Below are 25,392 nucleotides of genomic sequence, written 5' to 3'. Positions count from 1 at the left end.
AGAACAAATTGATTAAAGTAACCGGTGCATTTACTTAATTACTTTTCATAGTTTTCTCCATTAATGATATGTAATTTAGCAACTGCGCTTTCAATTCAATTGTGAAATCTTTTTAAATTAGACGTACCATGTAATAAGTTCGCATGATCTCATAGGCAAAACTAACTAATGCCATTATTATAGCCTAATATTCTAATGGGCACTCAGTGCATTATTTTTTATGGTTAGTGTGCAATTTACCCAATCGCCAAGTTTGTTTTCTGGCGTTAATTTGATCTGAAATCTACTAGATTAGTAAATGAAAGACAGGGACATTTTCTTCCTACCTTATGGGACATTTTCTTCCGGGGAAATGTTTTACCTACATTCTTGAAGACCAAACTGAAACAACACCACGAGCTTAGAAAACATTTACATAGTTTATTGATATTTCGTTAAAATTTGTAGTCTTTTTACAAACGAATGACCCGCTTTTTTCATTGAATCGATCTGAAAACAAAGTGTTGAGGTGGTTTGATTATAAGATACACAATATGGCGACACAAAAACACATTTTCACATATCCTCAAAGCCTCCATACGTACAGGAAGACAGAAATAAGATAAATTCTGAACTAGATTTTTAGGCTCTTGGGGCCGGGTGCATAGTCATGGCTTAGACTTAAGACCAGTCTAAGACCAACTTCGATCTAAGGCAAATCTAACAACCAAAGACCAGTCTTAAGATATAAGACCACTTTGGGACTTGAGTGCCGACTATGGAACTGGGCCCTGAATCCGTATATAACTAAAAAACCTCCGAATAGATATTAGATCGACTTTCCAACTGTAGAACAGGACCTGGAGTCCTGGAGTCCGGGTCAAGTCGGAGGTAAAGCACATAAAAAGTTGATACTCATGGTGGTAACTCTATTAACGGAGTCTGTTTGATTCAGCTTAAAAAAAGTTTCACGAGATTTGATTCACGTTTCAACTTCATACGCCATTCGTATATGGTACAACACGACCTTCAGCAACAACAGCGCGGTTTTTTCTACACGGAGACTCGCGCGATGACAAGTTGACAACAAATAACAATGTCAACGTCGGTTCCACGTCGACGTCAATAACAAGCAGATATCAGCGTAGACTCGTTCCTCGGGTCAGCGTCTTCGCATCGGGAATCATCGGTATTTTCCGGCGTCGATTACGGCAGACGAGCGGACGAAACATTTAGACATATAATACGAGGAAATTATCATTAACAATGTATATAGAATGTAAAAACGTATCAACTTTAAGACAGATCCATATCCAACAACAGTCCACTGAATACAGAATAGTCGATTATTGGTGGAGTGATGATGACCTCGTTATCTATATCTCAGAAGGTAACGCGGTCGCGGTATTGATCGACGTAATAATGTTTTAATCAGTTTATAGCCAGCTCACGCTTCACGGGCGTCGTAGGAGGAGATATCCGGCGAATCGATGCCGCCGCTGTATCGATTGAGAACTTTTTCGGAGAATTTTGCGTGGTTCTTGCGAATGTCGTTCGTGTCACCGTGCGAACTGGGATTCTCTTCGACTTTCGACTGAAACGACAGAAATGAACGTGTTCAGAGATAGCGAGCATGATTTTTAGCGTGGACGTCTTGCGAATGGGGAACTGTCCAACGCTCCTACGGCAATCGAGGATTCAACTTATGGCAAGCGAGGACCCACCAGGTTCGCGAGTAAGTACCCGGTCTAACGGGTTCAATTCAAATAACTTGTCAGTTAAAATCGAATAACCTTCGCTCTAAATTGATCAATTTTCAATTAGTACTATACTAAACACTGAGTAGAAATATGGATTTAAGGTACATTTTGTGGATCCAGTGATCATGTATTGATCGTGTGATATTGAACTAATTCTGATAACGAAAAACTGCTTGCACGTTGCGCCATCTGGCGGTTCAGCTCGTTATGCAGTTCCTCGCTCTATTAAATAAAACACGGGGTATCAAAACGACGAATTGAAAACATAGAATGAATTACTCTTCTTTTCGTGCAATATCTGTTCCTCATTTTGTTCCATATGACGTCAATGCCGACGCATAAAAGCGAGATGCCGATTCCGCCTCCTAAACAGTAGAACACGCCCGCCATCTTTGACAACGGTAAACTAGTCGTAGTCGATGAGCCGACACCCGCACAGCGACCGCCATCTACAACATAAATAGATTAATTAACCTTATGGGATTTTGTTTTCCTTCTCTGGGGTTCATCACTAGTCTCCCCGAATGGGAGCGCTATCAGGGAAAGTTTAAGCTTATGTTCAAAGTGATACCTACGTTCACCATTCAAGCTGCTGTGATTTCAGCGAACGGTGGTTACTTACTTGAACAGATTCTTTTAGAATGAAAATAGAAATCAAATTCCGGACAGTACCTTTCCACCATTTCTTTCTGAGATTTTCAATGAAGCCTTCTTCTTGCATTTTCAAAATACTGGTAAGATGAAACAATATCAATGTATTTAATCACGAAGAAGTGCCCGCATATTTGCCGACAAATCGACATAACAAATAAAACTGGTGCCACCTAACAACGGTTACGGCAAATGCTGATGGCCATTGGACGGCCACTGTGATGCGAGTGAGCCCCTCGAAGTCAGTGTGCAAAAATTCGGACCAATTTTATATAAAATAAAATAAGTAAGATAAAGATAATAAAGATAAATTCACGTTTCTTTAAGAGATTAAATTCTATCAATTCTAAAATGATTTATTCAGGTACTTTTATCTAAGCTCTGTCTTTTTTCAATGAGAAAGTTCACTTTTCACGGTGAAGCGGTGCTTTTCTTGAAATAGCCATCCAAAAAAGCTCGGCACGAGCCTGTGATGAGGTCTGGTAGTTCGTAAATGCAGAATCGGATATGCGAAACGGTTATGCGGTAAGCATCGCTTTTAGCACCAGCTTAAACCGGGCGGAAACTTTGAACTTACTGTATTGACATGGCGTCTCTGAACTGAGCGTTGACCTGCAGAGCGATCCCGTACATTCGTTCGTTAAACGGCTTCTTCACGGTCATCAGTTTACAATCCGGATCCTGGGCCTTGACGTACTCGAGTATTCCTTGGTCCCACATGAAGGCGTAGTCTTTTCCGTTGATGTTTGATTCTTTCACTCGACGGATTCCCTCTCTGTAGTCGGATACGACGTATTCGTCTGTGCCGTTCATGAATTTGTACATCGTTTCGTAGATTCCGATTTTCGACTCTTTGAAGAAACTGGAAAACGATCGGAAAAAACCAAAACGGTTCCTACGTGTGGCCAGTCCATCATCATAACACAACTATTTGTAACCTACGACACGGTGGTAATTTTGATATCTTAAAGCTACGAATGTTAGATTTTTCTTTTGTGAAAAGGTAATTCTTTGAAAGCGTTTCTATACGTTTTGAAATGGCAACCACCAAATCTATCTATATGTCTTACTTCGCGTAGGAAATAACTTCAACGCCTTCAACATTCCGTCCCATTACAATCTAAATTTCACCGACATTATTGCGATCGAATTAAATTCTTATCATTCAATTTACATACATAACCCCCGCATGAAATGCAGGTGGAAGTAATCAACGGATAACTCAGTTTCGCTTGTGTTGAAATAGTGCTAAAACTTGCGTAGAAACAGAGAGAGAAATTTAAGAAAAACAATTCAGTAAGCGAGCTTTAGTTCGTTAGTCCAGTTAGTGCAAGCATTGCCAATTGTAGTCAGTTAGTCCGTGCAATGTATGTAGGCCTGCAATGTTGACAAGTCCAACTAGAGGTAGACACTGAGAAATTTGAACTCTAGCATTCGTCGTGTTTTTGGAATTCGAACCCACAAGAACGTGGATCCGATGCGGGTTCGAGTCCCATATTTATCAATAGGCATGTGTTTTCGTAGACAATTAGTGCGATTAAGATGCAAAGATCTAGAAAACTGTGCAAAGTTTCAAGTCTGAAAAAATGTCGAGTTCGTTAGAAAAACAACAACATGCTTTTGCGATGTGACGCGCACGCAACGGTCAATGAACTAAAAGTGATGCAGTGGATTCTTAGATATCTGAAAAATCGAATTCGTTAACGAATAAAAACTGCAGCGCAAAAACGACCAGCATCACGAGCAGCAGTAGCAGCAGCGATGGAATTTATAGAATGTGCAACAAAATTCGTTTAAGACAATCTGAAGATTCGACGATCATCTATCGAATATCAAACGAAATACTGTGGAAAACATTCAAAAATGCCGATTGTAAAGATTATTCGTATTAATCAATTCGGTTGACATTTCGTGCAATGGATGCCGATATTACCTTTATTCGCATATACGTATATATTCATACTTAGCTAGCGCGCACACCTCGCACACATCGAGCTCTAAGACGAAGGAGTGGTTGAGTACCACGTGGGGAGACTCTAACCTCTACGGCAGAACGCTACTTCCGGCCGTTAAGCTTACCCCGAGATTGGCTATAAGACACCGCATGCGCAGAGGGGGTTATCAAGTACGGTAACTATAGCTGCAGCGGCAGCAGCAGCAGCAGCAGCAGCGGCGGCGCTAATCACATCCATCGCTGACCAGGCAAGCCATCTGCGGTAACGAGGTCTTTTGTACAGACCCCCGAGGCTGAGCCCACGGCCATGGCTTAGATTTAAGACCAATCTTAGACCTTCTTAGCCCTATAGCCAATCTTACAGCTTAAGACCGGTCTTAAGAATTGAGACCACTTTTGGACTTACGTCACGACCGTGCAACTGCACCCAGGTCTTAAGACCATTTAGATTCCATAGCCAATCTAAGCCATTTAAGCAAAATGGTCGTAGGCTGGTCTAAATCTAAGCCATGTCCGTGAAACTAGCCTCAGCCGCGTTGGAAAGCAATGCTGGCAAGCTAGGATACGATTATCACACAGCGTAGTGTTCAGAATGAGATGAAGGATAGAGCGAAGAAGCGCTTGTTGCGAGGGCGTGGATGCTGATGTAACTGAGAAAGCTCGGAGAGAGATTGTTGATGAACTTAAACAACTTCCAACATAAAATCACATTGATAATCGAGTTAACTGAATAAATAATGAATTAACATACTAAGCATCGTATCCGTAATATATGGGAACTTAATTGGATAATTGTGAAAAATATAAAATCCTTGATTGGAATCCGTAAATGCAACGGTGAAACATATATACATGCTTTGTTTAACAAAAAAAAAACATGTAAATCAAAGCCAAAAATATCAAACATCAGTTATCTTCCAAAGCATTCCAAATACATCTCTACATGAGCTTTCTATAGTGACGTTAATCGTCAAAGCAGGAGAACGGATTGTATAAGGAACTATCATATATATAGCAAGACTGAGTGTGGACACGTCCAAACGACAAGTGCGCTATAGGGGATAGGGGTATGATGTAGGTTAGCTATACGGACGCAGGCACTATAACAGTGAAAATGCTGCAAGAAGACAGAAAGAGGACGGTGAGAAGGTTGATAGATAGGGTTGGAGAACATTCACATGAACGAAGCCTAATGCACGACGTGTTTTGAATTAACTCAGATCAAATTGCATTTTCATGTCCAGTGATGATATATCATGTCCATTGTCTACCTCGGTCCAAAAGTCTACACGGAAGCTAATCTAGAAGATGCCTCGGGTAGGTGATGTGACCTTATACACGGAATAATTCCCTGTAGTCCTCATTGGTTTGATTGCGTATCAGGCCCTTATTTCAAAACCAAATTGTGTTATTGATTTATCATATATACAAGTATGGATTACGTAAAACATATATCATATCTATCTTCAGTTTGAGGTTAAAAGTTGAGTCCCAGTGTTTTGTTGAGCCATCCGCCGATTGGTAACCCCCCCCCCGCTACCCCGAAAGCCAATGTTGGGGGTTAGGACTAAAAAAGAACCTGGCGTTCAAACGAATTTTCGAAGTTATACAGAGTGGTATATATTCCAGTTATACATTGAGCAAGTTTGCCCTGTGAAAAATATTGGCGTTGGTACTGGCATTATAAAGGATGGCTTTATGGTGCACGTTGACTGCAGATGACAACGTCCGTTCGAGGTCTGTTTGCTCAGTAAAGACGGTATAGTCACAAAGATACCGTGAATCTTAAGGTGTGGTGCTGATTCATTAAAACTAAGCAATAGAAAGCTAACCGAGTATACGGTAATCGAATGGTATATCTAAACCGTGTCAGTGCAACTTGCCCCAGGGATCTGGAAGTCAATAACAATGGATCTTAAGCAGTGAGCGTCTGCGCTGTCTTGCCCTTCCTTTTTAAGACGTTCGACCAGTCGTTAATTTAATTTGTACGTCGTACACGAAACGTTTCTTCGTGAAATCGATGGTAAAAGCGCTGACGCACGATAGTAAACAAGTCGTCGAGATGATGCCGTCATCGGTGTTCATAATGCAATTGATCTGAGTTCAAAAACAGCGCGTGTCTTACTTTTCGTATGATACCCTTCTTCATTGTCTAATGCATGCGGTATATTACACCAGCTCGATCGAGACTCTACCCATGGACGTATAGACTAGATCAACAAACTGATCTAGCTTATACGTCAATGTTCTACCTGAAGAGATTCGAGTCTTCCACCGTGCCGTAACCGATTTCCGTCTGTTTGGCAAGGTCGTCGACCGAAGCGATCGGTGCCTCGAGCCCGGTGACGGTTAGGTAGGCGGCAAGGTTAGCCGTGTAGGTCGATATGACGATCAAAGTGAAAAACCACCAGACGGCGCTGAGTATTCGTGACGAAGGTGACCGAGGACAACTGTCGACTCCTTAAAATAGAGAGGAATAAAATAAGATTTTTTTTCTGATCGCAATTAGTATAACCGTATACACAGCATCCAGTTTTACGGTCATTGGATTGACAAGGCACATCAAACAATAAGCTGCCAAATTTTGCAACATTTTTACGCAAGAGATGGGATAAGGAACTGCTTTCTGAATTTGAGAGGGACTGCTTACCTGTTGCCCAGAATGTCGCGAACGCGAACCAAACACTGTTGACAAGGTTGAAATCGATAGGCTCGTTGCCCGGTAACTGGCTTCTGTATGAACCGTAAGGGCCGAATCTAAAATACGTATGAGCATTAGCGATTAGGGTCTCTCATCCATAAAATACTAGTTAACGTAACGTTAGGATAGGGTATTATCAAAAAGGCTTCACGAAACAGAGACATTAATAGCCACAACTATATTTGTACTTCGATTTCCGATTTCAAAATCAAACCCCCTGTTTCGGTCCCGGCAGGTGTGGTGGGTCTGTATGGGACACTCAATCAAAAAATCAAACAAAGTTTACCAGCCAAATAAATAACAGAGAAATTCCCTATTTAAAGATTTAAAAAAATAGCAGATCTAATTATTTCGTATGTTTCACGGTCGTTTCTTTCAATGTTTTTCACCTGTTGAGAAGATGTAACAAAACTCCTACTGCTAATATACAACCGAAAATCGTGATCCACACGTTCGTTTCGAATGGTCTGAGGAAAGCCGTTATCATCGTCATTTCATTTTCATCCTTCGCTTCCGGTCTCTGTGATCGAACGAGAAAAGGCAAAAGATGTAATTGTGACACGCAATTGTCACGAATTCTGAAGTGATAGCTGCTGATATTGTTTTAGTTGGAGCTGACTTTACCTTCAGTAGTATATCGGCGGAATATTCCATGTATGGTTTCGTAAAGTCGACGACTTTCTCTCTTTCTGCTGATATTCCCAGCGTAGCTAAAGCTATATCAGCGTCCTGGTCGAATAGAGAATGGACAAAGTGGATGACTCGGGATATTTCAAGAGATTTTATTCGGATATTCAAGTTAACTCGTAATTAACAAGGTGGATGTAATTCTTTTGGTGCGGTAAGCTCGGTTAGAGGACCGGGAACCGTGAGGTTCCAGGTTCGAAACCACCTCTGGCCTTGGCTTTCAAAACACATGCATAGACCATAGACTCTGAAATGACGAGTCCATGCATGGACTAAGCTCTGCAAACTTAGTCAGGTTTTGAGTTCATAACAACCTACAAAAAGCCCTGGCCGTCTCTTAAGACCCGGTAGGGTTACACTATTGCTTGCATTTTGAACGTAGAACTCTATACTAAACTCTACTAAACTTAATGTTATAGAAATGGGTATAATAACATGTCATGATTTGCATCTTCACAAACGTCATCTACAAGTTCTTTTCATGTTGCTCGTACCTTCCTGACGAGTTCGCCGATCATACCGTTCCATGTTCCGTTGCTGTCCTTGGCGCCGTATTTACCGTCGGGACAGTTGTAGATCTCGTAGCTGACGTTCATGCGTCTGGCGAGCTCATTCATCATGTCCGGCAAGAAGCCGGTGTATCGAGGATTCGCGCGCGGGTCATAGAACACAAACGGCTCGTTCTGAAATTTATAATTCGACAATTTAATCGAGGTCTTACAAAAAGATGGCCAGCTCCCAAGTCCATAATGTATGGTCTGTAGCTGATCCGAGTCATACTAAAAACAATTTTACATCGGCCCATTTCAACGGAAATATTTTTTTTCTTTTCTCTCGTGCAAGAATTCAAAACATTTTGGTTTGAAAACCAAGATGTTCAACAATGTCCAAAACGATGTCCTAAAATTCAACAATGCGGACCCAGCTCGTACCCCAAAACATGGCGCCTGGAAACTGTAAAAATACTTATTTAACTGTGTCATATTGGAATAAGGCATCGGAAGGCATTTGCGTTTATAACTTACATCTGGTAATGTAACGACTTGAAGTTTGCTTCTGTTATTAAAACCAGTGAAGTAACGACTGAATAACGGTTTAGTAATCTCTAATCTCTGTTCTCTGTCCGTCCTCCAATTAGCCACCTGAAAATAACGTGCCACACCGATTTTACAAAGAACTCACAAAGTAACGTAATGTATTCTTGCATATCGTGTTACTTAAGGTAAATGAAAGCCACGCAGAAAGATCGTAAACGAATTGTTACTTGTTCAAAGTCGAGTGACCTATTCTTGGTTTCCATCGACATGACGTCCATGACGGCAAAATCGTTCCATCCAGATTCAGTGAACGAGATTCTCCCGTGAATACCATCGAATTGTTGCTATGATAAACGAACAGAAAAATGATTCGAAACTCGGTATTTTCGGGTCGTAAAACTAAAGAAAGCATACTGTAGATAAATTGCGAGGAGTGGCGTTGGAGAGCGAGCGTTCGATTCTGTGATGCCGGGTCGTACATCATCGGTGTGTCTCCGCGATTCACCCAGTCCTGAGAGTGACCGGTTCGCGGCACTCCGTGTACTGCCTGTACTAAGAGATCGCGTGAACCACCAGTTGGTGCGAAAGCGATCAACCATTGCCACTAAGGTTCTCAGTGAACCCCGAGCCAGATATGTCTATTGCCAATCTCACCCAGGAGTAAGAGGTACCTGGCCTGAGCGCTCGGTGCAGCTCTGGCTATGTATTCCTCGGATGCTATGGGCATTGGTATCAATGTCAATTCTCCCCAGGGAAAACGACTGATTCAGACCAGTTTGATAACAGATTTTAAACATTTAACCTGAGGATTGTTGTACTAACGCCAATCATCATATTAATACCATTAATTATGCATAAGTCGTTCTTACGTTACTGGTTTTGATATGTTTAATGACTCGCTTTCCAGGGGTCCATTTATTGCCGTTTCCACATGTGACGTTTGAAGGCCGCACCCACGCGTTCTGGACGACCAGTGACTGTAATCCGTAGGCCACCTCGTACACAGCATCGTGTAGGTAGGTGTAATCGTTCTGATGGAAAATGAAGATACAAATTCGGTTAATTTCTATATTGTGTGCACATTTCCGCTGTCCCTTTATTTGGACCGATTGTCCTAGGAACCCTCATTATCTAATGACAGAGATTTGAACCTACCGGTGCTTCAGCGTTGAATGTTTGCCCATAGTGACCACCGGGGCTCATCGAGATAGGAAGGTGTCCAAAATAAAAGATTTGACCCAGTCACTCTAGTATCTTAGGTACCACCTATAAAAAAGAATCTTTTATTTTGGACCCCAACTATCGTGACGAGCCCTTGTGATAGTGACAAATTGATTTTGATTATTTTGTGATTTTTGTAATATGGTATGTCTGCAGCACTGGTTGACATCGGATATCAGGATTTTAGGACCCCATCATCAATTACGTCACGCCAGACACTATTGTGTGAGGAAGACCTCCACATCCCCTCCCCTCCCAGTTCTCGCACACGTACGTAGATACAAGAGCGCATGGAGACTCTATAAAGACTCTTACTGCCACTGAATTAAAGTTATATAAAGCGCAATGCTACATAAACAAACATCGACGCTTTCAATACAAAAGCCGTTCTTTTCTCAATACTCGAGAACGTATTCTCAAAGTACCTTCAACGGGAATTTGCTGACTACTTCATTGTTTTTCCAACGCGCTTTTAAGCGTTTTCCACTCTCGCTCCACTTGTCGCTCGGACGGACGATGGTAATTATGCCTTCCGAATCTTTGCCGACTGGAATGTCTTCGTATCGCAAATTCTACGCCGCGAGTACATACAAATATATATACACAATAATTTCCATTTGCTCCGAATTAGATTCAATCACTTCGTAGGTGCACTACGTCATCGATATTGGCGTTTCGAAATGACAATTACAATTGAGAATTCTGGCATTTTTTGTAACTCTATTCTTACTCTGTAACTCTAATTTCATTTTTATTTTGAATTCTTATAGATACTTTTGAGAGGTTGCTTGCAACGTCATCAATGTATAGGGGTTAGACTGGTTGTCGGTCAATTCAATTCAATCATCGATATATTCAAATCTAAAATCAAACTTTATTGATCCATGATATTACATGTGTATATAATCGATATCATCTTCTTTAATGTCGATATTACGCATTGATTATAGCGAATATAATTTCTAGCGCCTTTTCAAGTACATTGTAATGCTATAACGCGTTCACTCACCTCTTGCAATACGATCCACTGGGAGTCCCTGGTTATCACTTTCAAATTGATTGCCTAAAAATGAAAAAAATTCAAACGTCGTTATTCAAGTGTTTTCCTATGCGTCTATTTTCTGGGGAAAGATATTTCAAGACGCGTTATTGTGTCTATTTATTGGTGATAAGCAACAGCGACGAGAGGTTCCTCTTCCCCGTTGTGATAATACTAATATACGAATATTGATATTCTACGCACGTATTTGTACATATGCGCTATATGCTCGACTATGTAATAATATCCAGTAGCGAAGTTGATAGAGTTTACGCTAAAAACGCCTTTCGGTCAATTTCCCGTTTGTCAAAATTAATAAACGATCATTTTTCTCCGTTGTCTTACGCACGATCGAATCCAATTCAACCGAGTCTCGAAACTGTTTCGTTATATTTTCCCTATCGATATTGTGTTCTTCTGTATTTATTAGCCCACTTCTATCTAGCTAGTTAACCACAGGGCCCGTTTCTAGACTAATATCATCTTCGACCCTGGGTTAACTCAATTTGAAATAAACTGAATTAGCCCCCGGGTTCAAGCTAATACATCAGTATATGAAACCGGGCCCAGGGTTTTCGATTCTCTCCAGCCAGATGTGAGAGGTTCTAATGAAATCAAAATACATTGATTTCAAATGATTACCGACATTGGCTGTCGATTACGATGAGAAAAGTTAATTACTTAGTTAGCTAAGCTTGTTAAGGTCAAGGTACTACTAGCACACCTGGTGGAGCCTCACTTGCCATGGGTGGAATCTACAAACGTATGGACTCCCTCAAACGATGGCTCCGTGAATTTCTGTTTGACATCGTCAGCTATGTTTCCAGAGAAGGAGATATGTTTCCAGAGAAGGTTTACTTGAAATGATGGATGACGATATCATAGGGATACTTTTGAAGGCAGCCATCTTTGGGCTTAATGTCGGTGAATAAAGTAGTTGAAAGAATTAATCTTTTCTTCCATAATCCTACCAAGGCGTTACGTAAACCTTTTGAAATATAGAAATATAGAGTGAACATAAATCTTAAGTTCATCGCTTGTTTACCTCTTGAATGACTCGGAATGTAGTATTTAAGCCGCAGAGCACGACGGCATTTTTCACGTTAAACCCGAGAGATTGCGCTTTGATGATTCCTTCGGCAATATTCGGCGGCCGAATTCTGTACACGGAGACCTTGACCTTCTTGCGCAGCTCGGGCGAAAGGTACGTCTCCAAGCGATTGAAATCTGTCAAAAGTAAAGTAGATTTTCCGAGATGATTTAAGTAGAAATGTTTCCTCGAATGTCGGTAGTGCCGCGAAGCGATCAGTCTGTTGAAAATTGCGTGTTGTTTTTATTTGTTTGACAGTCATCCATCATGGACCGGATGGCGTTATCTAAATCAGGTGGAATGAAAACGATCGGAACTCGAGCGAAAACGTCCAGAAATTCTAAGTAGCTACTGATGCTTTCGAGAGGCACAGGCGTTAACACGCGAGTACCGTTTCGAGTATCCTTCGAAGCTGCAAAACGTATGGACTTCCATAAAGATGGCTGCCTGCATTAATTCCCGTTTGACATCGTCAGCCATCTCTTCAGAGAATGTGTACTTGAAATGATGGCTGACGATGTCGTAGGGGTAGTTATGAAGGCAGCCATCTTCGGCCCGGTCTGCAGCTGCACAATTAACTAATTCTATGAAATTAATTTTAAAATAGGATGAACAAATAGTATTTTTTAATTCGTCGAGTTTCGTAATATTCTTTACTATTAGCTGAATCATTTGAAGTTCAAGTTCAAATTGATTTCATGGAAAGCATATGACAGGCTATATTCAGAGAATAAAGGAGAGACAAGAATAACAAACAGCATTTTGTTATCATCCTACCGTATTCATTGTCATAGAAAACGACCATTGACGTCCAACTAGTTCGTTGAATGATATCGGTAACCGCCTCGTCGTAAAGTCGTTTCTCGGGCGACATTGCCAACGACGTCGATTCCATGTTTTGACTGAATCTACAAAATGCCGGCATGACGAACATGTGCGGTATCCCGGCCGCCATGGCGTTTTTACGAATTTCCTTAGTCGCTTTGCACCGAGTGAAACTGATCAAAGCGTTCATATCGTTGTCGTCTATCAAATCACAGGCTGGAACAAAAAAAAAAAATATGCTTCTTGTTGATTTTATCTGGGAGTTGGCAGTAGTAAGAAGGACTGTTCTTAGATATGATATGATATGATTTTATTTTCATGTAAATTTTTTACAGAATTAATGGATAAACAAATACATTTAAATTGTAATAATATTAGATGAGGGACTGCTTTGAAGCAACAGTTAGCTTATACAAGAAAGCAGCCCTAGAAAAGAAAATATATAAAATGAAATGAAATTGAGTAGAAAAACGAGTACATAATACCGATCATAATACAACGTATTGACATACATATACATATACTGACTGACAGTGACATACATACACTGATTGACATAATGAATTACGAATATCGCTCAACAAGGGAATGTTTGAGCCTTTTTTTAAAAACGAATAAACTTTTTGATTCTGTATTTAATTTGTTCCAGAATTTAGAAAGGACTTCAACACCACCGACAGCCAAAAAAAGTTAACCCTCTTACTGGTTCAGGCTTACATGAACTGGAAACGACATTTCCAATTATGTTCTTTGATTTGAAAAAAAAAACAAGAATAAACATACGAATTCGGCTGACCATCCAGTATCAGTACTGTATCAGTATTTCGATTTCTGATTTCAAAATCGAATCCCATGTTCAGTACGCGGCAGGTGTGACTGGTGAGTTTAAGGAGACCAAAGCATCAAATAAGAATAATCATGCGTGTAAACTTATGTATGATATGTCTGAAATGGTTTTTATTCGTAGATTGAAACACGCGGCAATATTGTCATTTTACCCCACCGTCATGATTTTCATTATATTTTCTCCAATTATACATTCGCCTTTGGAATTATCGTCCATCACGTTTACAACGACAGACAGTCGCGCGTTATGAGCACCGTAGCAAATGGATAAAAAAGTACACTTAAGTATAGATCCGCGTGTGAAGCAGCAAGATACGCGATATGTAGCTATTAGTATTCACGACGCATTGTCCAATGACGACGCTATTTCCCGTATCGGTTGCGTCGGCGCTCTGCTCAGATTTGAAAGAAAATCCGCCGATACCAATCGGGAATGAGAGAAATAAATACAAAAGCTGGATTATCGGGCAATCGATGCGTTAGACGAAGTCGATGAAATACGAGCGGCGGCTACTTGCTATTCACCGCCCGAGTCGCGTTTAGGTTTACGCGGTGTAGCTTTACGAAGGTCGAATTACGCCTCTGTCTGGGGAGATACGGGTAGAAAATGTCAGGCATCGCTTTCAAAACATTTTTTGTTAATATGGTATTATCTTACATTAGGTTTAGGACGACTTGTGGGAGTAATGTCACAAAACGACTCACACATTTATATGCCATAATGGATGGAATATAAAAATTAAGTCATTCTGGGAAATGGTCCTCTTTAGTAGCAGCTGTTTGAGCGATTACGTGTTATTCTACGAACGCTGATTGGTCATTAATCGTAGCCGTTATATGGAAATGATTATCAACTAAGAAGGACCAATCACGGCAGCCTATTTTAGGGATGAGCAAGTTTGAAAAAGTTCAATGCTAATTATTCCCTTACAAGGAGTGTTAGAAAGCGAATCTTTTTTTAGTAAACGGTGTTTCTATTACCTGCTGTCATTGCCAGGAACGGATTTTGATCGTGCAATTTTTCTTCGACGATTGTCAGCCAGTATCCTTTCAGAATTCCGGGGTTGTTGTTGATCAACCTTACAGTAGAACTGACCAGCCACGACGCTATAGGGTCGTCCTCGTCGATTATCAAACCTACAAATAAAATACTCAATTGTGGAACGGTTGGTGAGCGGTTTGAGCATCTGGAACCGGTTCCACCGTTTTGAGTTAATTCTGGGTTGAAATTAGTTCATTTTCAATGAGTTAACTCTTGTATTTAATTCTTAACTCACAACTGTAAAACCGGGTCCTGCTTCTCTAATATGCCAGGTCGGGGATTCGAACTCAAGAAACTCTGCCGGGATCCCTGGGTTGGTGAAAGACTAGTAGCTTTAGCAACTAACCCCTTTACCTTTTCTCAGCGTAGAGTGCCTAGTAGTAAAGCTTTGGGCATTATAGGTCTAATATGGAGTTCAGCATTTAGGAGCTGTTATGCATCCACATGAATACTGCGTAATTATCGTCGAATCCAGATATGATATCGACATTTTGAAACATTGTTCAACACAGTGACGACAGTACAACTTATGAATGACTGTTTAATACGGTCGCGATATGTTCATAAATATTCTAATCATTTCAACGATTCAACATCACTCAGTTCGATAGCATATTTCATTTTTCCGCCAACGTCTCGTGACAGCGGACTTCAGAATCGCTGTAACAATTACTATACAGCAAATAAATAAAACGCGCCGTCATTTTAAGTACTTCAAACCGAATGAATCTGTAGGGTATAATACGCCAGTTATCGACGAAACTGGAATATTTTCGAACGAACGAATTTTACAAAATCATCGCCGCCGCCGCTGCCGACGACGCCAAAGATTAATTGAGTCGTAAGTGCTTTAGCGATATGGGAATGAAGGCAGAGTGGGGGATATGGCTGCGCGTTGTTTCCGACCGCGATCGACTGACTGCCGACGTTCGTATACGTCTCGCGCGTCTAAATGGTGCTTTAGACGGAAATACTGAGATGGAGTGGAGAGATTCTCGAGAGAGCTCGATCCATCGCAATATCGTTACAACTTGACGTATATCGCGAAAGAGCGTTTTTAGTTTTTTTGTTATTTGTTTTGTGAGCTAGCGAATTAATAGAAACGATATATATTGTTACGGGTATTGACGCGTACATACGTCCGCCAGAATGAAGCGGGAGTCATCGTAGAATGACTCGTAGTTGAACCAACAAAACTAAGATTAGCTACACTACAGTATAGACTCCGCCCTAGTCGGATCCGACCAAGTCCATCCTCCCCCGGCAGGGATTCGAACCTGATGGCATCGAGATTGCCACGGCACGAAACCCTGCCATAATCGACCGTGTGCGCAGATACATGCGCAGTTCAGATGATGTGATTTTTAGCCAATCAGAAATCCCGTTTTATTCTAGCCCGGGTTTTCCCATTTATAGTTCTTCCTTGAAACGATTATACAACGAGCAATCTGATTGGTGCCGCCAGTTTTCGTTCGGAAAGCTGCGCATGTACCTGCACACCCGGTCTACTGATGCAGGGGTTCGTGCCGTGGCTGAGTGTAGCGATGCAATCAGGTTCGAGTCCCTGCAGAGGGAGGATGACCAAGTCGGATAACAGTTCAACTTGGATGTTTTTTTTTCTGTGACCCTGTGAAATACATAACATCCAACTCGAATATCACTTAAGTCAGACACAATTTTACGGTCCAAAAGATCCGACTTGAGCGAAGTCTAATATTTCACTTTACTAAACAGATATGAAATTGAATTTCTGACACGGATTCCAGAAGAAGAATATTGTATTGGGATGTAGTGGAAACGTCAAAAATATAGGATTTATTAAAGGAAACCTGTTCGGACTATTTTCTTTCTGACTGTGGGTTTGTCCGTCTTTACAACACGGACTCGGATGTTTCGGTCAAATGTTAACTTAGCATGTTTAACTTTCAGTTCTCTAAAATGACATTTATATCAGTACATGGTTAAAATTGATTGGGTTAACTGAAATATCCTTCGGATAGGGAAGCTAAAATCAGTTCTCCAAAACAGAAACATACTGGAAAATCAGCGTGTATTATCATTCAAACTCATAAAATCAGTTTCAGCTTGTTGACATCACGAGGCGAAGAGAATATCTCCGAACAACTTAAGTGCTTTTTTGCAAACGAAACTAAACTTAACAATTAAGAATATCTCTTATTCCGTAATAAACATTTATCTAAGGTAACTATTCCAGATTTCGTCGTAATGTTTTCAATCGATCATATGAACTGTTTTATAGTTGTGAGATGATACGCACGGCCCGTAGCGAACCGCGATAACATCCTGCATCATAAAACAGTATCTATACCGGCTGAATACGTACATATTGTATAAAAGCCGTCATATTTCCAGTTTACGCTTTATGATAACAAATTTCTCTCCACGGCGCGGTTTGGCTTCTGTTGATAACCGAGCGTTTAAAGGTTTTATTGTATATATCTTTACCGCGGAGAGAGAAAGCCACAGCCCGCCAGAGAACCGTTTATACACACAATCATCGAGGATTTTTACATTAAAAGCTCTTTTCTGTACTTCATACATCTCTGTGTTTTCCATTTGATTCTTACGTATACTTTATCTATGCACGTCTGTCTGTGTTTCATTTGCTGAATTGAGGATTAGTTCGTATCCCTAGAAAGAATTCTGTGCACCCCCACCCGCCCTTTTTGGCAAGTCATTTTCGACTAAAGAATGGTGGTAGCAACCACCCGAAATAGTGTTTCACATAAACATTTTAGCCATCAGTTCTTGTGGGACTTTACGCTTATCGTTTCATCACGGATATTGTCATCTACAACTGATCCTTCCGCCCAGTGGCCAGTCGCTCAAAAGTTGGTTAGAGTTTGATGGTATTCAGCCACAGGTTATCTTTAACCGAGCAACTGGCCTCTGATATTCATTAAATTGATGGGTAAAGCAATCTACGTTGAATACATTGCTAGACATTTATAGCTATGGAAAACCAGAGGACACGATTGCTTGTTATGACATAGCACTGAATGCTACGGATGTACGAACTGTAAAAAATTGCCTTGAAGAAATGAAGGATTTTATTCTCTGTCCTTTCAGATTGTCACTGTCTTTACTCGACTCACGATTCGTAATACATTCCTCAATGCTTTCAAGCGTATCAATCTGTGTTATTCGTCATTAAGTTGATTCTAACTGATAATGAAGTTTGATATTCATAATCAAGCGAATACGACCATTTTTTACACATGGCACGATATACCTTTAAAAATGATGTTTTTCTGTATGTTATTCTGTATTTATATTTTACATAACCCGAGGCGCCGAGTATTTCCCTATATATACTACCTAAACCTCGTTGGAGCTGTTTTCCATTTGTTGTTAAACTTATTTACACAGCAATCGTAAGAATGGATAAAAATAATAGATAAGAAGTGAAAAAGTAAACCGAGGTTATCAAATAAGCACCAGTTTCATTACCAAGGCTGCTCGTTCGTTTACCCCTGGAGGCAATTAGAATAGCGGTTGTATAGATTGCTGTTGAAACCGGGGGTTAACTCGATTTTTATAGGACGTTGAGTTAGACCTTGGTTAAAGTTAATACCATAAGCACCCTATAAACATTAAATCCAGGCGTGTATCGAAAAAGTCTCTGTGAAGGCAAGAGGTATATACGAATGTATTCATGTAAAGAAAAACTTAAGAATTGGGACGTTTCGACTCAATTCTATGAGCCGTTTTCAAAACTAAGAATGTTGAGACGTTTGAGCCCTTATTTAAACTAAGAGAGTAGTGACGTATAGATTCAATTCGATGAGCTATTTTCAAAACTAAGAGAGCAGTGACGTATAGATTCAATTCTATGAGCCATTTTCATAACTATAGAGAGTAGTGACGTATAGATTCAATTCTATGAGCCATTTTCAAAACTATAGAGAGTAGTGACGTATAGATTCAATTCTATGAGCCATTTTCAAATGGCTCATGGAATTAAATCAAAACGTCCTACTCACTTAGTTTTCTTCACAATCCTCAAATTTAGGTTTTGTACATGATATGTTTTCTATACGGAAGGGTCGTTGATCTTCTTTGACGCTAGACGAGTTCGAATCTCATTTCACGATTTTTCCGAGTCTTTTTTCATACGACGCAAATATTAGTTCAGCGGTTTGGCGACAGATTTTCCCGATCGAAATCCCTAGAAACACAATAATCACTCGAACGCATGTTGAGAAACATCTGTTGCGCTTTTCGATATTTTTTCATCGATTGAGAACAAAATTAGTTTCTAACCCAATGTCAATGTACACCTGCAACCTGCCCTTAATAAATAAGTCATACGTTAGGTTAATAGACTACGTCGATTGAGTGTCGATTGTGATTCTGTTTTCTCTATTTAGTCCGCTTGCGTCCAGGTGTATAAGTATATGCTTACGACTCCAAATCGACAACAGAATCAATCCCTAAATTCAATTTCAGAAAAAAAGTCAAAATCTTAGCTAGAGAAGTTAGGCAAATGGAAAATCGATAGAAGCGATGATAATACATATCTCGTTTTCTAATGAGAAATAACAGCTCATTGACAAGAATGTTTATGGGATCATATTTTCCCCTCATCAGGTGATGGGATACTCTTGGATGAGGTGATACCCTCTCATCAGGTAAGGTGATACCTTCTCATCACATGAGGTGATACCACCTCATCAGGTGAGGTATCTCCTCATCAGGTATGATTAAATTGATGAAACATTATACTTATGTACAGATCTACTTCTTCGTAGAATCATAGAACCCTTTGATTTGAGTTCTATGGTAGAATCATCCATTAGCTTTTTTCTAGATTCCCACATAATTCAACTACTATCATGATTTATCAACCATTCAATTTGTACCAATAAAGAAGTTTCCCGTTTCTAGGCGCCATTTTGTGGCGGTCCCTCGAGGTCCCTATTGTTGCGATGATTTGCGCTCATTTTTAAAACATAAGTTTAGATTGAATATCATATAGTTCTGCAGTCCATTGCTCGATGAACTTAAGTTATACAGCATTTTAAAGGAAATGAAATGCAGATATCTGCTGGCGATTCTTGGAATTTCTTGGAAGTGACGATGTGAAACTGCATAAAAGGACCGCATAAAAAGACCGCATATCTTAACCGTGCGTAAAAGAAACCGCAATATCTATTAATTTTGAAATATCTAAGTATCTCTTGAAGCTATATTTCCTATTTTCACAGAGGGTTAAGAGGGTTATGGGGACCTCGAGGGACCGCCACAAAATGGCGCCTAGAAAATGGAAACTTCTTTATTATCGATGTAAATAACTCAAATCAAATTAAATCAATGATTGGCTGATGATGTAGGCTTGTCGACATTAAAAAGGACTTCAAATGAGCATTCAATTTTTTGTCTGCGTGGTTACTGAACCATTCGCGTCATTCACACTCGAGAGTATAGTCGGTGACGTCACTTGCCGTATATGTAAGCTGGGTTTCTAGAAACGCGGTTATGCGACTATTTACACCTTCACGCGGTAGTTAGCCCCTTATACCGACGTTCGAGGGTAAAGTAATTACTCCGTATAGGAACACTATCCGTATTTCTAACCGATATTTCCATCGTTTCTCGTCACGACAGTATTACACGATAAAACCGACTTCTTGTTGCAACTGCGGTTTGAACCTTAAGGGATTTCGGTGAATAAATGAAATAGATGCACATTTGAATTTTAGCCAATTTTCAAGCCACTGCATGATACATTAGCAAAGCGATGCTCTGTCCGGGTATGGCATCGTTTCCCTCTACCCGGGCAAAAGTTCACCATTACACATACGTAATTCAGTTAGATTTTGGCGTGACGTGTAAAGCGTTGTCACCGACATCGTAACAGTTATTTCTCCAATGGCTCGTTCGCCTTTCCTGAAACCAGGCACTGCTCCCAGCGCCATTTAACACCAAGGTCAGAATAAGCGGTTTTTGTATAATTCATGATACCGAAAAAATCGCCAGGGATCCAGAAACCCGTGATCGATTACGATCCAAAACGTGATAATACGTCTAGTCATGGTGATACGTTTTGCGATGTCTCCACTACAAGACGCGCTATAGCAGTTCATTACACAAACGACTCTTCTTGGACTCGAGGATATTCTCGTTAATACGCAATTCATTTAAGTTATCACCAGGGATTCGAAAGCGTTTACCGAGCGCTTTAGATATCGGAAATTTACTTTGCGAGGACGGGGAGAGAGTGCGAGCGAAGACCCGCATCGCAATAGACGCACCATCATCGCTAACAACAACAACAACGTCGACTTAATTGTATTTATGTATAGGACAAATTTCATGGCCACAAAATCATTACCAATCAACGGAATAATTGCCGGATCCATCATCAGCGCGTCGAATACACAGTCCGAATACAGACTCTACAGAAATCCCCGGGTAGTTTGATAAACTGATACACAGCTATAAACGGGCTCGATCATTACATCGAGTTATCATATTTACAGCTACGCGAAACACATAGACACCGACCGCAACTCGGTGGAAATTACACAAAAACCACATCCATTCCCAACGCAAATAATGGCTTCAGTGAGATATAATCGGTCTGATTGATGCAGCGGGTGTTTTTTTATGCGTGGCCATTTCCCTCGTTGAAAATGAAATGATAATCGTTCAAATTCTCATCTTGTGTCGGACAGTATGGGGGATACCAACAATACATAATCTCTATATATATATATTATCTAAGTAAATTTATTTATGTATTTTGGTGATACTAAAATAAGTATGATTCTATTCTATGTATGTTACAGGGTGTCACACTACTATACATAAATAACTATATGAATAATCCGGTATGGTATATGCGTTTCGAAAGGTACGATTTAGTTAAGAGATTTTGGAGATGTCTTTTCTGTTAAAATAGGCCCTGTGGTTTATTTGATTGTTGGGTTTGGTCGGGACGGAGTGAGGGTTGTTTAGTTCTGGTGGCGTGGGAGCACACCGAGAAGGGGTTGGATTGTTTCTTCTAGTGCGGTAAAGGTGCGGCCTGACTTCAAACCACGCGATTTTCAGGGTTTCTGGCGAAATATTTCAATGACGGAGAAGCCACGTTCAGCCGCGTTTATTTTCATCTGTCGACATTCTTGTCGTTATCGCTATTATTTTCACCGTCGATTCGCGCTTTGAATTACGAACACGCGTAAAACATTCGACTCTCACAGACGGGCCTCATATATTCACAACATGATGCAAAATTAACGACTTTAAATCGTTGGAATCGTATATTCGCATGCAATACGTGCGGTATCCAAATTGTGTAACGGATTGACGCCTGTATACTCCAACACGACTTGGTGACATATTGCGATATAAATACGTACGACGAATTCCTAATTATTACGATATTTCTATTTGGTTTTCAAATCAGCTTAATCCCTAACGACGTTCGGATTCACAGTCGGGTTGTTTAAAGCTATACCGATCCGATACACGTGCGTAAAGCCTAGCGTTCAAAATAAACACGAAAAACATTTTTTAAAAACGCGTTTAGGCTTGATGGCCCAGTGTTGATCGCAGTATCCGCGATGATACGTGATGACAATGAATGTTTATCCCCATCGTTCTTCAGTCTAAAAAATTCTATTTCAGACTGAAATATTTCTATTGTTTAATTTTGGGAATTTACATGTTCATAGCTTGTTTCGTAACAGCGTCGTCGGTTCTGAAACACGGAACACTGTTTCGCGAAGCCAACATTTTTTGATAGGTGTATGCGATGCGAGAGTATATCCATACAAGAACGAAAACCGACACGGCGACCAATCAGCGACAACGAGCGAGTCACATGACTGAGAAAATCACTGTCATGTCGATACACAATAATACTAGGCCTACTCTTCTCATCACTAGGTGGCGTTGTTGGGTTGTTTCGATGTGATACGTTTAATACCATTGAAAAACCTAACGGTCCAATTGGCTAAATTCATTAGATGTATATAGATCCCCCCAATAGTATATACGTATTGTAAATAGTTAAAGTATAATATTTTCGTTTTTATTTTTTTTAGATTTGTATCACTTAAGCGTTGATTTAAATATTAGTGTTTATATATATATATATATGATTGTGTAATGTTTTCCTCTATATACTATGGAAATGTTTGGAGTGTAAATACGATCGCAATCGTAATCTTAATCGATGTGTCACTGTGGACTTGAATTGAAAGACATAAACTGTTTCTTGAGTCTTACCATGAGGAGTAAGCGGGTATCGACAAAAATTCATAAAGTCTTTATGAATTTTTGATATTCAATCATAACCAGATTCATATTTTGCGGCGGCGCGTGAATCTATGATACAACGTTATCGTATGACGGCAATTAAACTATACACGTCTCTAATACGATTAATATTAACGGATATACGAGGGCTTGAATTTACCGGCGTTTAGGGATTCGAATCGGAGCGATTTCCATGCTTTAGTGTCTCCGGTGAATTTATCCCATTATTCGCCGTGTAATTCAACGCTGCATGACGCGTTTTCGCGACATCCGAAATTTCAATATGCCACGCGGATATATTACCATAATTAACCGAAATATTTAGCCGTATAATGTGCTGTTCGTATTAGCTAGGGGGATAGCGGGATATATTCATGGCGAAGATCTAAACTTCGATGACAGGACGCATGTATACATTCGCTCTAAACGCTTGGTGATAAAACTATCGCCCCTGTTTCGCTCCCGGCAGGTGTGTTGGTTTGTAAGGACACCACATCAAAACAAATCAAACGAAATATACCAATCACATAAATAACAAAAGGAGTCAATCCCTACTTAAAGATTTAAAAAAACTAAATTGGATATGGCTGTTTAGAATAGAATCTTTGCGAAGACTTAAAAGGTCGGATTTGAATGAAATAATTTTCTTTCGTGATTAAAGGCGTTAATCATAATTACCATTGGTCAAACAGTATGTCCGTGTTGTGACGATATAAAGAGCATTTTCGGCACACTGATATACGAAAGATGAAGTCCGAAAATAGTTTCCTTAAAGCTTATGATTTATTTATTCGATGTTCGGACTACAACCTAATAGTCATCTTCGATAGTTATCTCCAGGAAGACGACTATACGTTTAAAGTCGGAGCGTCAAATTAATGAATCATTAGCTTTTAGGAAACTTTTCAAACTTCATCTTTCATGTTATATCAGTGTGGGATTCTCAGCACATTCATGACATAAACTTTCTTCCCGATTTGAATTCAGATCAAAAACTCAACCGGAGGACATGTTCTTAGGAGTCGTTGTTCATCGTTTTGAAGACTTACCGATTTTCATGCATGTTTTGCCGCTGTTGATTCCGCACGCTCCGCACTGATGTAGAACGACCGTAAACAACATCGCAATTCTCATACATACCGTTATGAACATGGCGTCGGTTTTACTTTAAACTATATGCGAAAAAGAAATGGCGAACCTGATACATTTACAATAAAAGAATAATCTCAAAGCGTCTCGAATTTTCAAATGAGTCTAATATTCAAACTCTGGCCGCATTAATTGAGTCTTTTTAAAGTCGATTTAGGGTTTTTTATCGGTTATTGCAAAATTTGGCCCAAAACGAATGAAAGTGAATTGATTATAGCATCACTACTAGTCGAATTTCAGCGAAACTTGAAACTGGATCCACCTGATATGAAAGAAACACCATCCAAAGAATGAAAGGCTACTTGTTTTTCTTTAAAAGACAGTATAAAAGTACGACTTACCTTAACAAATACAAATGCAATACAATGGACGAATTCCGGCGCGGTGCGAAGGGTAAATCAAAGGAATGTCTGTTGTTATTTGTCAGAAGTTATGGCAAAGAAGATCCACTCATGAGACATACATATCATCCTCGCATCTCGGAATAAAGACACTACTCGCTAGAATTCCCACTTTTATACGCGCAATTCAACGATTATATCAGAAAACGAAAAAAAAACAAGAACAACTCGAGCTAAGTTGACAATTCTATGGATTAGCGCGCGTTGATATTCTCGTTGAACCGGGTCTGTAGTGTCGCGTAGTCGAACTGCGGCTAATCGACGCGACACTGATCGAACGGCAGACGTGAAAATACCTTTCCATTATATGGCGTCCGACGCATAATCGACGACATTATTCAAATATCTGCGTCGACGACGCGCGCAACAAAACAACAACAACAACAACCTAACGGCGCATAACGCGATGGAATCGACTGACGAAACTGAACTACTGACGGTAACTGCTACCGGAGGAAATAAACCTCATTCGAACGCCGTGGAACCTGTTCGACCGCGGGTAGTTTAACCGTTTAACAGTACATATATATATATATATATATATATATATATATATATATATATATATATATATATATATATATATATATATATATATATATATATATATATATATATATATATATATATATATATATATATATATATATATATATATATATATATATATATATATATATATATATATATATATATATATATATATATATATATATATATATATATA

General features: G+C 39.8%; 1 protein-coding gene across 1 annotated transcript; it reads right to left on the bottom strand.

Moving 5' to 3' along the window:
- Positions 1-424: 424 nt before the first annotated feature.
- On the bottom strand, positions 425-25,142 carry LOC141903601 (glutamate receptor ionotropic, delta-1-like). Its single transcript, XM_074791790.1, has 19 exons — positions 24,606-25,142; positions 24,165-24,287; positions 14,772-14,927; positions 12,897-13,160; positions 12,075-12,256; positions 11,000-11,053; positions 10,416-10,562; positions 9,639-9,800; positions 8,997-9,113; positions 8,758-8,874; positions 8,227-8,415; positions 7,670-7,774; positions 7,435-7,565; positions 6,995-7,101; positions 6,597-6,804; positions 2,968-3,252; positions 2,412-2,470; positions 2,019-2,188; positions 425-1,573 (listed from the first exon to the last, which is right to left on the bottom strand). Exons 2-19 carry the CDS (start codon positions 24,265-24,267, stop codon positions 1,427-1,429), a joined length of 2,703 nt encoding a protein of 900 aa, XP_074647891.1. The 5' UTR covers positions 24,268-24,287; positions 24,606-25,142; the 3' UTR covers positions 425-1,426.
- Between the last annotated feature and the right edge of the window lie 250 nt (positions 25,143-25,392).

This window comes from Tubulanus polymorphus, chromosome 4 (genome assembly GCF_964204645.1).
Source record: "Tubulanus polymorphus chromosome 4, tnTubPoly1.2, whole genome shotgun sequence".
Taxonomy (NCBI): domain Eukaryota; kingdom Metazoa; phylum Nemertea; class Palaeonemertea; order Tubulaniformes; family Tubulanidae; genus Tubulanus; species Tubulanus polymorphus.
This window is presented reverse-complemented; position numbering and strand designations above follow the sequence as displayed.

What these genes read in the sequence shown, in the direction of transcription:
- LOC141903601 (XM_074791790.1), bottom strand. Translation starts at nt 24,267, where the DNA reads ATGTTCATAACGGTATGTATGAGAATTGCGATGTTGTTTACGGTCGTT. An exon ending in CAAAACATGCATGAAAATCG is followed by an intron (nt 14,928 to 24,164) that starts GTAAGTCTTCAA and finishes TTTTATTTGTAG; the next exon opens with GTTTGATAATCGACGAGGAC. An exon ending in CGCGACATTCTGGGCAACAG is followed by an intron (nt 6,805 to 6,994) that starts GTAAGCAGTCCC and finishes CTCTATTTTAAG; the next exon opens with GAGTCGACAGTTGTCCTCGG.